The sequence below is a fragment of the Phocoena sinus genome, chromosome 7 (genome assembly GCF_008692025.1).
Source record: "Phocoena sinus isolate mPhoSin1 chromosome 7, mPhoSin1.pri, whole genome shotgun sequence".
Lineage (NCBI taxonomy): Eukaryota > Metazoa > Chordata > Mammalia > Artiodactyla > Phocoenidae > Phocoena > Phocoena sinus.
Window position 1 is genome coordinate 99,088,162 of NC_045769.1, and position 12,839 is coordinate 99,101,000.

At 35.5% G+C, this 12,839-nt stretch overlaps 1 protein-coding gene across 3 annotated transcripts in view; it reads left to right on the forward strand.

Annotated features, from left to right (window-relative positions):
• Positions 1-12,839, forward strand: part of ACTR3 (actin related protein 3) — a 57,490-nt gene that overhangs the window by 16,755 nt on the left and 27,896 nt on the right. For all 3 annotated transcript variants that reach the window (XR_004350728.1, XM_032637513.1, XM_032637512.1), the window contains exons 2-3: positions 4,672-4,727; positions 8,176-8,300. Coding sequence is in view for 2 of the 3 variants with exons in the window: in XM_032637513.1 (XP_032493404.1) it covers positions 4,672-4,727; positions 8,176-8,300 (181 nt within the window). In the remaining variant the exon portion in view is untranslated. The remainder of the gene's footprint in view (positions 1-4,671; positions 4,728-8,175; positions 8,301-12,839) is intronic.

The following is a 12,839-nucleotide window of genomic DNA, read 5'->3' on the forward strand; positions in this document are numbered from 1 at the left end:
GATTTGCGTCCTGTCCCTTTTTTCTTGATGAGTCTGGTTGAGGGTTTATCAATTTTGTTTATATTCGCAAAGAACCAGCTTTTAGTTTTATTGATCTTTGCTTTCTTCATTTCTATTTCATTTATTTCTGCTCTGATCTTTATGATTTCTTTTCTTCTACTGACTTTGGGTTTTCTTTATTCTTCTTTCTCTAGTTGTTTTAAGTGTATGATTAGATTGTTTATTTGAGATTTTTCTTGTTTCTTGAAGTGAGATTGAATTGCTATAAACTTCCCTCTTAGAACTGCTTTTGCTGCGTCCCATAGGTTTTGGGTTGTCGTGTTTTCATTGTTATTTGTTTCTATGTTTTTTATTTCTTCTTTGATTTTTTCAGTGATCTCTTGGTTATTTAGTAGTGCACTGTTTAGCCTCCATGTGTTTGTGTTTTTTACAGTTTTTTTTCCTGTAATTGATTTCTAGTCTCATAGCATTGTGGCCAGAAAAGATGCTTGATAGGATTTCAGTTTTCTTAAATTTTCTGAGGCTTGATTTGTGACCCAAGATGTGATCTATCCTGGAGAATGAGTTTTCTTTTATTTGAAAAATGTCTTTATTGCACTTTCATTTTTGAAGGATATTTTTGCTCTTAAAAGATTTCTGGGCTGACTATATTTGCACCTCCTTCAGACTTAAAAAATGTTATTCCACTGTCTTTTGGCCTCCATAGTTTCTCATAAGAAGGTGCTAGTAATTTGAATTTTTGTTTCCTGTTAATGAGCCATTTTTCTCCGGCTGCTTTCAAGATTTTTCTTTATCTTTGATTTTCAGTAGTTTGATTATGATGTGCCTAGGTATAGTTTTCTTTGGATTTATTCTGCATCTCTCTCTCTCTCTCCCTTCCTTCTGGAACCTATGTCACCTTTCAGATATTGTTCCCCAAGTCTCTGAGGGTCTATTCTTTTCACTTTGTGTCTCTCTTTTTAATTTTTTTCCCCTCTCTTGTCAGACTGAATGAGTTTTACTGATCTGCCTTCAAGTTCACTGATTATTTCCTCTGTTCTGCTGTTTAGCTCATCCAGAGAATTTTTTATACCTGGCCTTGCATTTTTCAGTTCTGTAATTTTCATTTGTTCTTTTTAATAGTTTTAGAGTTTCTGTGATATTTACTATTAGTCATTACTATTTCATTGTGATAGTCACAGCTGCTTTCAAGCCTTTATCTGATAATTCCAACACTGTGTCATTTCGTCTTCTGTTGAGTATCTTTTCCTTAGAGAATGGGTTACGTTTTCATGATTCTTCATAGATGGAATAATTTTGGTTTGTATGAATATATCAAGCTTTGCTTATCTGTTTTCTTGATGAGTATACTGTGCTTCCAGTTTTCGGCCATCATGAATAATGCTCTTATGAACAAATGTTTACACTTCTTTGTGGGGACATATTTTCTTTGGTATATACCTAGAATTAGAATTGCTGGGTCATATGGTAAGTGAATGTTTAAGTGTTTTCCAAAGTGGCTGTTTTATTTACAAATGATTTTGATTATTTTCTATCATTCCAACTAGGAATGTATGAAGTATACCTCAGTGTACTTTTTTTTTTTTTTTTGCGGTATGCAGGCCTCTCACTGTTGTGGTCTCTCCCGTTGTGGAGCACAAGGCTCCGGATGCGCAGGCTCAGCAGCCATGGCTCATGGGCCTAGCTGCTCCGCGGCATGTGGGATCTTCCCAGACCGGGGCACACACCCGTGTCCCCTGCATCGGCAGGCGGACTCTCAACCACTGTGCCACCAGGGAAGCCCTCCTCAGTGTACTTTTAACTTCCCTTTGTTTTTCTTTTTTTACCCCACAGAGTTGAGCATCTTTTCGTTTATAGCCATTTATATTTCTTTTTCTTTGAATGGTTATTGTCTTTTACCTTTCACTTTCTTCTCTCCTTATTTCCCTCCCTTGTTGACATCACCTCCTAGATATCCTTTATATATTAAGGTGATTAACTCTTTGTCTCTGAGTGCAGATAATTTTTCTCTTTTGGTCATTTTTCTTTTGGCTACTTTTGGTATGTTTTTGTGAAGAACTTTTAAATTTTCACATAATTGGAGTATCAGTCTTTTTTTAATGTCTGGATTTTGAATTATAGTTACTAAGACTCCCCTGTTCCAGGGTTATAAAGAAGTTATCCTGCATTACCTTTTAAAGTTTTTGGTTTATTTCCCTACCCTGTTTTAATATTTCATCCATTTAGATTTATTTTGTTTTAACATGTATGATATGTACAGAATTTAATTATTTTCCCCAGTAGCTGTCAAGTTTACGTAGCTGTTTAAGAAAATTGTTGTAAAATATACACAACATAAAATTGACAGTTTTAACCATTTTTAAGTGTACATTTTAGTGGCATTAAGTACATTCACAACTATCACCACCATTCTTCTTCAGAACTTTTTCATCTTCCCAAACTGAAACTCTGTACCCATAAAACAGTAACAACCATACCCCACCTCCATCCCTGGCAGCCACCATCCAGCTTCTGTCTCTGTGAATTTGACTATTTTGGATACCTCATTTAAGTGGGATCATATAGTATTTGACCTTTTGTGATTGGCTTATTTCACTTAGGATGATGTCCTCAAGGTTCATTCATATTGTATGTAGTAGCATGTGTCAGAATTTCCTTCCTTTTGAAGGCTAACTAATATTCCATTGTATGTATATACCACATTTGTTTATCCATTCATTTGTCAGTGGACCCTTGCATTGCTTCCACCTTTTTGTCTATTATGCATAATGTTGCTGTGAACATTGGTGTACAAAAATCTGTTGAAGCCTCTGCTTTCTTTTTTTTTTTTGGTATATACCCAGAAATGGCATTGCTGGATTTCGTGGTAATTAATTTTTTGAGGAATTGCCATATTGTTTTTTGTAGCAGCTGCACCATTTTACATTCCTATCAGCAGTGTGCAAGGGTTCCAGTTTCTCTGTATCCTCACTGATATTTTTGTTTGTTTTTGATGTTTTGGTAATAGCCATCCTAATGGATGTGAAGTGGTATCTCACTTTGGTTTTGATTTGAATTTTCTTAATTATTAATAATGTTGAGCATCTTTTCATGTGCTTGTTGGCCTTTTGTATATCTCCTTTGGAGAAACGTCTATTCAAGTCCTTTGCCTGTTTTAAAAACTGGGTTGTTTATTTTGTTGTTGAGTTGTAGGAGTTCTTTATATATTCTGGATATTAACTCCTTATCAGATATATGATTTGTAACTGTTTTCTTCCATTTTGTGGGTTGCCTTTGCACACTATTGATAGTGTCCTTTGGTACCCAAAAGTTACTAATTTTGATGATGTTCAATTTATTTTTTATGGTTGTTGTTGCCTCCTTGTGTCATGTCCAAGAAATCCTTGCCAAATTTAATGTCATAAAGCTTTGTCCCCTATATTTTCCTCGAAGAGGTTTATAGTTTTAGATCTTATACGTAGGTCTTGATCCATTTTGAGTTAAATTTTGTATGTGGTATAAGATAAAAGTCCATGTTCATTAAATAATGGATATCCAGTTTTCCCAGCACCCTTTCTCAAAAAGACTATCCTTTCCCTGTTTGAATGGTTATGGCACCCTTGTCAAAAATTATTTGACCATATATGGGAGGATTTATTTCTGGGCTTTGTTCTGTTCCATTAGTCTGTGTGTCTCTATGTCAGTGCCACACAGCTTTTGTTACTGTAACTTTGTACTAAGTTTTTAAATCAGGAAGTATGAGACCTCCAACTTTGTTTGAGATTGTTTTGGCTATTCATAGTCCCTTGAGATTCCATATGAATTTTAAGATGGATTTTCTCTTTCTCCCAAAAAAACATTGTTGGGATTTTGATAGCAACTGTATGGATCTGTAGTCAATTTGAGTAAGTAACTTCCAAATGTGAACGTTTGTCCCATGTCTGACTCCTATACTAAATAATCCAATTATCCAAATGGCAGATTTAAGAAAAATCCAAGCTGTTTAATCCCATGTTTAAAGCTTAAGGGAAGGAAAAGTTATCAAAGTGTCTACTAGCTGTAGAAGGAAGAGTTTTTCTGAAGGTGCTACTGAACAATGAGGCCAAACCGAAACATCGGAGTTTGGAGCAGAGAAAGGTTTATTGCAGGGCCGTGTAAGGAGATGAGCAGCTTGTGTTTTACATGTTTTACCCCTACCCTTTACTTTTATACAAATATCACATAGTTGAACCATTGTTCTGTACCTTGCTTTTGTTCAGTGAACAATACGTTTTGGAGATTGTTCCATATCTGTACATAAGGAGCTTCTTCAATCTCTTTTTTAATAACTGCCTAATATTCTATAGTATAAACGAAGCATACTTAACTAGTTTGATGGCTGTTTATTTCCAGTCTTTTGCTATTATAAGCAAGATTGTCGCAAAAGGCCCTGTTATATGTTATTTTGTACATGTATGAATATCCCTGTAGGATCAGTTTCTAGAAGTGCAGTTCCTGGTTAAAAGCTATGGGTATTTATAATTTTGATATAATTTTGAAAGCAGAGATGTTTAAATGAACTGAAACGATGGAATTTTGTATAGTATTTACCCAGAGTGGAATCTCACTTTATAACAAATGGACATCTAAGAATTAAATTCATAATTGCTGAGATATTTGTGAAATCCTTATGAAATTCTTTATGTTTTTCAGGTATACAAAACTAGGATATGCTGGAAATACAGAACCACAGTTTATCATCCCTTCCTGTAAGTATTTCTTTTAAGTCACAAATAAACTGATTTAATATCTTTTAATAAAGTAAAATAAATAATCATTTTTGACACTCTGTAAGATTTAGTCCTTTAAAAACATGGTTTGCCAAGTTCTAAGCATGGCCTCATTTCTGTACCTCTGACCATTCATTTCAGATCTCTGTTTAGCTCTTCATTTACCAGATCTGCCAAATACCTTTTTAAAGACAAAAATGAATGAGTTGATAATTAAACAGTTTTCTGCTTTGAGGGTATTGCTGTTAATAATGTGTGTGTGTTACTATTAAGTAATGCATTCCCCATCACATGCCTACAAAGGCTATCCTTTGGTTTGTGGATGTGATTGTTTGCAGGACTCGTGCTTGTTGACATCCCTGACAAGAGCTCATGTTTCAAAATAAGGATGGCATCTCATCTTTAGAGATGCAGACTTCAGCTGTTTTCTGACATCTTATAACCATACTTACATTGTTTTTGTTTTATCTTATTTCTGTTAACTTCACTTTAGCTGACTTTCAATAGTTTGTCTTTCAGAAGTTTTTAAAAAATACTCTCACACTTGGTTTCTTAGCACTCATATTTGTTAGCCTGGGCTATGTATGTGTTCCTAGATGAACCTGTTCTGGGCTTCTGACTTTTAGACAATTCACCTTTTGTACATAATGTAGTAACATTTCTGAACCACCTGACCTGTGCCAAGTTAAGACTTTAGCATATCAGATGATAAACCTTTTGAGCCATTCCTTGGTGGTGCTAACTCCTAGATAGTTCTAGTATTGCTAGTATTAGACTGTTTGAATATTTTTGTGTATTCTTATTAACTTATGAAAATAAGCAGGAAATGGAAAAATAAACATGCAGAGAATAGTGAAAGCAGCTTAGGATTCAAAATCTGTGAAGTTGAGAATGAGGTAGAAATTACTGGGCTTGCCCAAAGCTGCAGATCTTTAGTCTCAATTGGGTACTCATCAGACTTGAACAGGTTGATTGTTTTGTTGTTTATATATAGTAAGAACAAAATTTAAAATGTGTGAAGCGTGTGTCAAAATTGTCTTTAAAGGGGGAGCTAGTACATACTTTCACTCTCTAGAAACAAACCTATTTGACTTTTGCACTTCTGATATACTTTTGGTATACTTCTCTAGGGATTATTATCTAATAATCTAATTCTTACCATCTAAGAATTTAGGCTGTTACCTAAGTCTAATTCTTTAATGCCTGGAATAGATGTTAGGGGACACTGTTGCTCATTCATAGGAATACAGTGGTCTTAATTTGCAGTACTGTTGTCTTTTTCTTTATGTTTTATTCATGCATATTTGTTGTCTACACTGAGGGACAGATTTGCTTTTTTGTTTTGTTTTGTTTTTTTACTTTTGTCCCACATTTATATATAAACATATTGATAGTTTGTTGTTTAAGACTTTGACAACAAATATTGCCTCTATTGCTGACTAAAATAGAAGTACTTTTGTGGACTAGTACTTGACATTAGTTATATTTGAGTTTAGTATTATACCGTTGTGTATTGGTTGTATTAGTTTCCCAAGGCTGCCGAGACAAAGTACCAAAAACCATGTGACTTAAAACAACAGAAACTTACAGTCCTGGAGAAGTCTGGAATCAAGGTGTCAGCAGGACCAAGATCTTGCTGACAGCTTTAGGGGAGAAATCTTCCTTGCCTCTTAAAGCTTCTGGTGTTTGCTGACAGTCCTTGATGTTCCTTGGCTTGTATATGCATCACTCCAGTCACATGGCTGCCCTGTGTGTCTTCATATTGTTTTTCTTCTGTGTGTGGATATGTCCAAATTTCCTATTTTTATAAAAACACCAGTCATTGCATTATAGCCCATCCTGCTAACCTCACTTTAACTTGAAAGACCCTATTTCCAAATAAGGTCACATTCTGAGGTGCTAGAAGTTAGGACCTAAACATATCTTTCTGGGGGTACACAGTTCAACCCATAAAATGCTGATTTTTTAATCTCTTAATTTATAATCTTTTATAAAACATTATGTTGTGATTAAACATTTATTTCAGGAGATTACTGATACGTTAACTCTCATCCTTGTAAAGTTTGGTTTTGCTTATGTTCTTAAGTGGCTGTGTTCAGTCTTTGTTGGAAGCCCATATAATTTTGAACTTTTGAACCTTGGGTTCTCATCACCATTGTATCCTTTCTCTATTTCACCTTTCTGCCAAAATTTGCAGTTTTAGTTTTCATTGTCTTATGAGAAGCTGTGGCATGTTAAAAATCCATTTGTGTATGAAAGAAGGTTTTTGATTTTGGGTTTTTTTTTCACGCAGCCAGTCTTAATGCTGCAGGTGTAGTTTTATAATGAGTCAATATAATCACTGCCACTGATGAGCACGGATATTTGATCTGGAAAACCTGTGGATATGGTTCAAAGTTATTTTCATAATCTTTGTTTTTTAGGAAGTTTATAGTGAGCCATCTGATGTCTGTGTACATTGTAAATAAATTGCTAGAGAAGCTTTCTAACATTTAGAAGTAGATTGGATTTAGAATTTCCTTCAGTATTTTCTACCTACCTTGTTAAGGATATAAATTGTTATTAAATGAAAGTGTAACAGTTGGGTGCCACATCAGCTTATGCGCATGCAGATTTTTTTTTTGTTTTTAATTTTTGGCCGTACCGTGCATCATGCAGGATCTTAGTTCCCTGATCAGGGATGGAACCCAGATCCCCTTCAGTGGAAGCACAGACTCTTAACCACTGGACCGCCAGTGAAGTCCCCAGGCAGATATTTTGAATGAAGAACTGTTTAACTTGAAGGATTCAGAAATTTATAACTTAATTAAGAAATATACAAGTTTTAGGTCTAGAACTGTATGCTGGATTTCTGAAATTATATAAGGAGATTGTTGTGGGTTTTACCTAAATGATTTGAAATTTCCTTTTGTATATGTGATTTAAGTTTATCAGGTCTTTATGCCAGTGTTATACCTAAATTACTAGCTCATAATAATGCGAATAGGATAGAAATATGAAGAAAGCTTTAAAAATAAATTCCCCGTGCAATTTTCCTACTTTTATAACTGTTTTTCAGTTTTTTCTTTCTGATTGTCCATCAAGCATAGGTTGACTTGGTGAAATTATAATTTTACTCAAATCAAAATAGATCTCACATAGTTTTTAAAAACATAACTGAAACATTCCCACAGCAGTACTTTTTTTGTGGGGGGGGGCGCTTTTTGCACTTGAGGCCTTGTCTCTGGGTGGAAGTTGAGTTTTTATTGTGTTAGATGAATTTTGTCTTTTTTTTTTAATGACCTTTTTGCTTTAATTTGACACTTTAAATATACTAGATCATGTTCTATTTAGTAACACTTTATTACGGAAGAAATACAAGTGAAAAATTTGTCTCACTTGAAAAAAATACAATTTTTGACATGTATAAATAACTTCTATTTTAAAGGTATTGCTATTAAGGAGTCAGCAAAAGTGGGTGATCAAGCTCAAAGGAGGGTGATGAAAGGTGTTGATGACCTAGACTTCTTCATTGGTGATGAAGCAATAGAAAAACCTACATATGCAACAAAGGTATATTTTTATGATTTGTATAACTATAAATAACATTCTCTTTCAAAAAATTAGTTTGTTCTATAAATGTGCCACTTGGAATTTCAGTCAATTACAAGACTAATACCCTCAACCTCTTCACAATAGAAATTTCTTCTTCTCTGTGGCTCCTCCCAGCCTTGCTTTGACTACTGGGTTTTTTCCCCAAGAGGAAGATTTTAGCCCCTTCAGGTGAGCAGTATTTACTTTTTCCATCTCAGAATCATCAATGTGATTGGCTTTCTCTTGCCTCCACATTGCCACACCTAGAGATATTTCCCTCCCGTCTTTATTCAGACCCACACTTTCTGCCCTTTTGAAGCCTGTGTCATCTGGAAGTGCCACTCTCTTTCCTCCTTTTTATCTTTTTCCCTTTCTTGTTTGTTCCATACCATTCTTCCTCCTTTTCCCTTATTATTGAGGTATAATTTATATACAGTAAAATAGGTAAGGCTTAGTTACACAGTTGAAAATTTTTTGTGACTGTAATCATAAAAGTTCAGGACATAGAACAAGTCTAGTAACCCAGATACTTTCCTTGTGTCTGCTCCCATAGTCACTACCCAACCTGCACCAAAAGGGAAACACTATTCAAATTGACTTTACCTAATTTGCACATTTCTTCCTTGGTCCCTCTTTTCTTCCGTTTTAGTAATTTATTCATTAATAAACAGCTACCATGTATAAACAACTTTACAAAGTGCTGAGATTAGATAAGAAAAATGGCTTTCCTGACTTCAAGTCTATTATAATTGGTGGAAAGGAAGCCATTGAAGAAATAATTATAAGTGGCTTGTAGTTATACAAATATTTGGCTCTTGGAGCTTAGAAACAAGACACAACTGGGGATAAACATTTAGAAGGTATTAGTTACCTTTGGAAGGGGTAAGATTCCATAGGGATGGGCCTAGGACAGAGCCTGATGAACGCATCATTTGGGTTTGGATGGAGGAGGAAAGCCTACAAAGGAGACTGAGAAGGTGTAGTTAGAGAGACTGGGTAAACAGGAAGGAGAAATAAGAGTGTGGGATGCTGCGACCAAGTAAGCTAGAGCCCATAGGTTATTTGCTGTCTTTAGCTACAAGGATGTCATTTATAACCTTAATAAGAATAGTTTTAGAAGAGCTGTGAGGCTGGATTAAAGTAGATTGGATTATGAATGACAAGGAAAAAATGACAGTAATATTCAGTGAGGTGGAAGAGATGCTTAAATGCTAGTGTGAAAGAGTCATTAGAAAAAGATTAAAGTAACAGGAAAGTGGAGTATAATACAGGGCTCTTGACAGAGTTAAAGGGATGGAATCCAGATGATCTAATTGATATATGGAGGATCTCTTACATTATAGAAAAAGAAAAAAGAGGTAAGTATAGAATCAGTTTTATAGATTTGGTGAAGAAAAGTTGGATTCCTGACTGTTGGCTTCTGCTTTCTTTGTCAAATACATGGTGATGTTATCTCTGCTGCCCAGGAAATAGCGGGGAGAAAGTGAAATCTGAGTGATAGGGAGAATATTTAAAATCATCACTGTGGATAACAGAGTAGGGAAACAAAGGCTTGCCAGGTAAATTTAGGTCCATTTGGGAATAGCAATTACGAATTCTTAGTTTTATCGACCAGTTCTGTGTGATTTGTGTGATCAGCATTCTGGGTATAGGCAAGTTTAGGGTAGGACTGTGCTGAGTTGGGTTTTGGTAGATGGAATAACAAAAGGGAGTATGAATAGTCAAAGTGATGGGGCCTAAAATCTAAACTGTGTGTGTGTTTGTGTGTGTTGTGAGGGGGATGGTTTTTGGCGAGGGAAGAATTACAACAACCAGTGGACTGCAAGTCTAATTGTGATCGCGAGAGATATAGTGAGGTGCTGGAGTATGCTAGAAGGATAAGAAGTTGTGATCAGAGAGGGGTGTACTTGCATTTCAGGGATTTAGAGATGATAGTGATGATCTAAACTGTGGCCAAAATGGAAAAGACACCTTTGAATGTGATGAAGTCGGTGAGCTGAGAGGCCAGAGTTCCTCTGCATTGATTCTGTTCTTTTAAACATTTTCATGTCTTCCAAATGCAACAAACACACCCAAACGACAAAAATTCTTTCAATCCTACCTTCTTTCCTCAGCATTTTAGCTATTGTTTTATTTTCCTCTTTTAAAACCGAACTTCTTATTTGGTCTCATTATTTGATAAGCTCTTTGTTAAATCCAATTATATGTAACAATTTTCATCCGTCTTGATTTGTCTTTCTTTCACAAGATTGCTCTGCTGGGTCTCTCTTTTTTTTTTTGCGGTACGTGGGCCTCTCACTGCTGTGGCCTCTCGCGTTGCGGAGCACAGGCTCTGGACACGCAGGCTCAGCGGCCATGGTTCACGGGCCCAGCCGCTCCGCGGCATGTGGGATCTTCCCGGACCAGGGCACGAACCCATGTCCCCTGCAGCGGCAGGCAGACTCTCAACCATTGCGCCACCAGGGAAGCCCTGGACTATTCTTTTTATTTATTACTTGTTTATTTTTTTCCCCTGCTGTCACTGGTTCTTTATCCTTTGCCTACTACTCAAATGTCAGTATTTCCCAGGTACTGTCCTTGATTCTCTTTTATTTCTTTATTAGAGACTTTCTCTAGGTGGTCTCATCCACACCTTCATCAATAACCACAGCCTACATCTCTACTTCCAATTCCTTGACCCCATTTCCAAGTACCTACTTTCACCTACCTACTACCTGGCTCTTGAGTTTAATATACTCAAAACAAAATTTATTACATATGCTCTACGCTTGCTTATTCCAAGATAAGACAAAACACAACTTTTGTGTCTTAATTAATAGATCCTTGCCATCCTGACTCTAGAGCTAGAATCCTAGTGATTATATCTTTGAGTTATCCCTTGTAGTGACAGAAATCTTGAATCTGGCCTAGTGTTATTTACACCACAACTGGGGCTCTTTGTCTTTCTTCCTTGGTTCTTTTAAGATTCATTTCAGCTTTCCCAATGCAGCTATAATAATCTTATTAAAAATCAAAGCTATTCTTGTTTATACCCTGCTTGAAAATTTCTACTGATGATCTGTTTCTTATAGAATAAAACCCAAATACAAGGCAAGTAATAGTTTTTGAGAACCTGGTCCCCTTCATGTAGAACTGATCTATCTGTCTACACCCCTTTCCCTAAAGGCACACGTGTTTTTCATCAATAACTGTTGTGTTTGTATATTATTGCGGTGTTTGTATATATTTGTTTCTATTCTCTATTTACCCCACCCCCTGAAAACAAAATTAACAAGGTTGCTCCTTTAAGACCCAGCTTAGATATGACCTCCTCAGTCATAGAGGAATAGGAGCCTTCCCATTTTCCCTCTGAAGCCAAGTTGATCATCTTGTCCTAGGTACTTTATTTCCTTAAAAACTTACAAGGTTATGTTTGTATCTATTTCTTTCACTGGACAGCTCCTTATGGCAGGATGTTCATATCCTTAGCATTTGTGCCAATGGTTATAGTAGGTGCACAACAATAAATGAGGAATAAATGAATAAATAACACTTAGAACATTAAAATATGTCAGTTCCAGTAATGTTATAAAATGAATGATGTACATTTTTTCCTTCCCTAAAGCGAAGTGGGGACTAAAAGTTATTTTTTAAGTATAATGACTTAGAAAGTATCTAGAAGGCTATGGTGAAATGTGGATATTAGGAATTAATAGATAAAAGGTTTAATGATTGAGTAGATGACTATAGGATATTTATTTCACTAATGCATTCAGCCTTAAGTACTGGGTGTGTATTTGTACTATGTGCATGGAACTGTATTTTTTGGTTTATTTTTCTTTTGTATTTTTTTTAAGTTTTATGCTTATGTTTTTACTTTGCTTAAGTAAGTCTTCATATATTCAGAATACTAATCTTTAGTTACATGTGCTGTGAAACTATTTTATTGCAGAGATTCACAAACTTTCTCAGTGCCCTTAGTGTCTCAGTAAAATTTTTTACAGCATCACTTAGAAAGAAATTACTAACAGTTCTGTTTGTTAAGTAGCAACTTAGTAGCCACTTGAAAAAAAAAAAACATATTTTTAATTGTTAAATAATCACAATTACCAGTAGGATGCATGTGCCTGTCGGGCACTTCACAGTTTCTTACACCTGGAATCAGATTGCACATCACCATCCTCATTTCTTATTGTACATGGTTTTTTGGGGAGGTATTTAGTTTTCATCATAGCAACTGCTGGCAACCCAGCTTTTCAAAGAAGTGATATTACTTGAAGGGAATCTAGTGTGATCTGATGTTGAAACTGAACTACTTTAAAATAGTAGGTATGCAGTGCCAAACTGATTCTGAGTATCACCAGATTTCCTTGGAAAATGTAAAATATTTGCAGTGTCTTTGAGAATTTGCTGTAGTACCCTGGGGCTCAGTTTTGGAACCATGGTTCCATAACAAATACATATGACTTGTCTTATAAAATTTTGCTTGCTTGATTTATGGTTATTCTTGCTCTATACTTACCAACTGTGTTTTATATA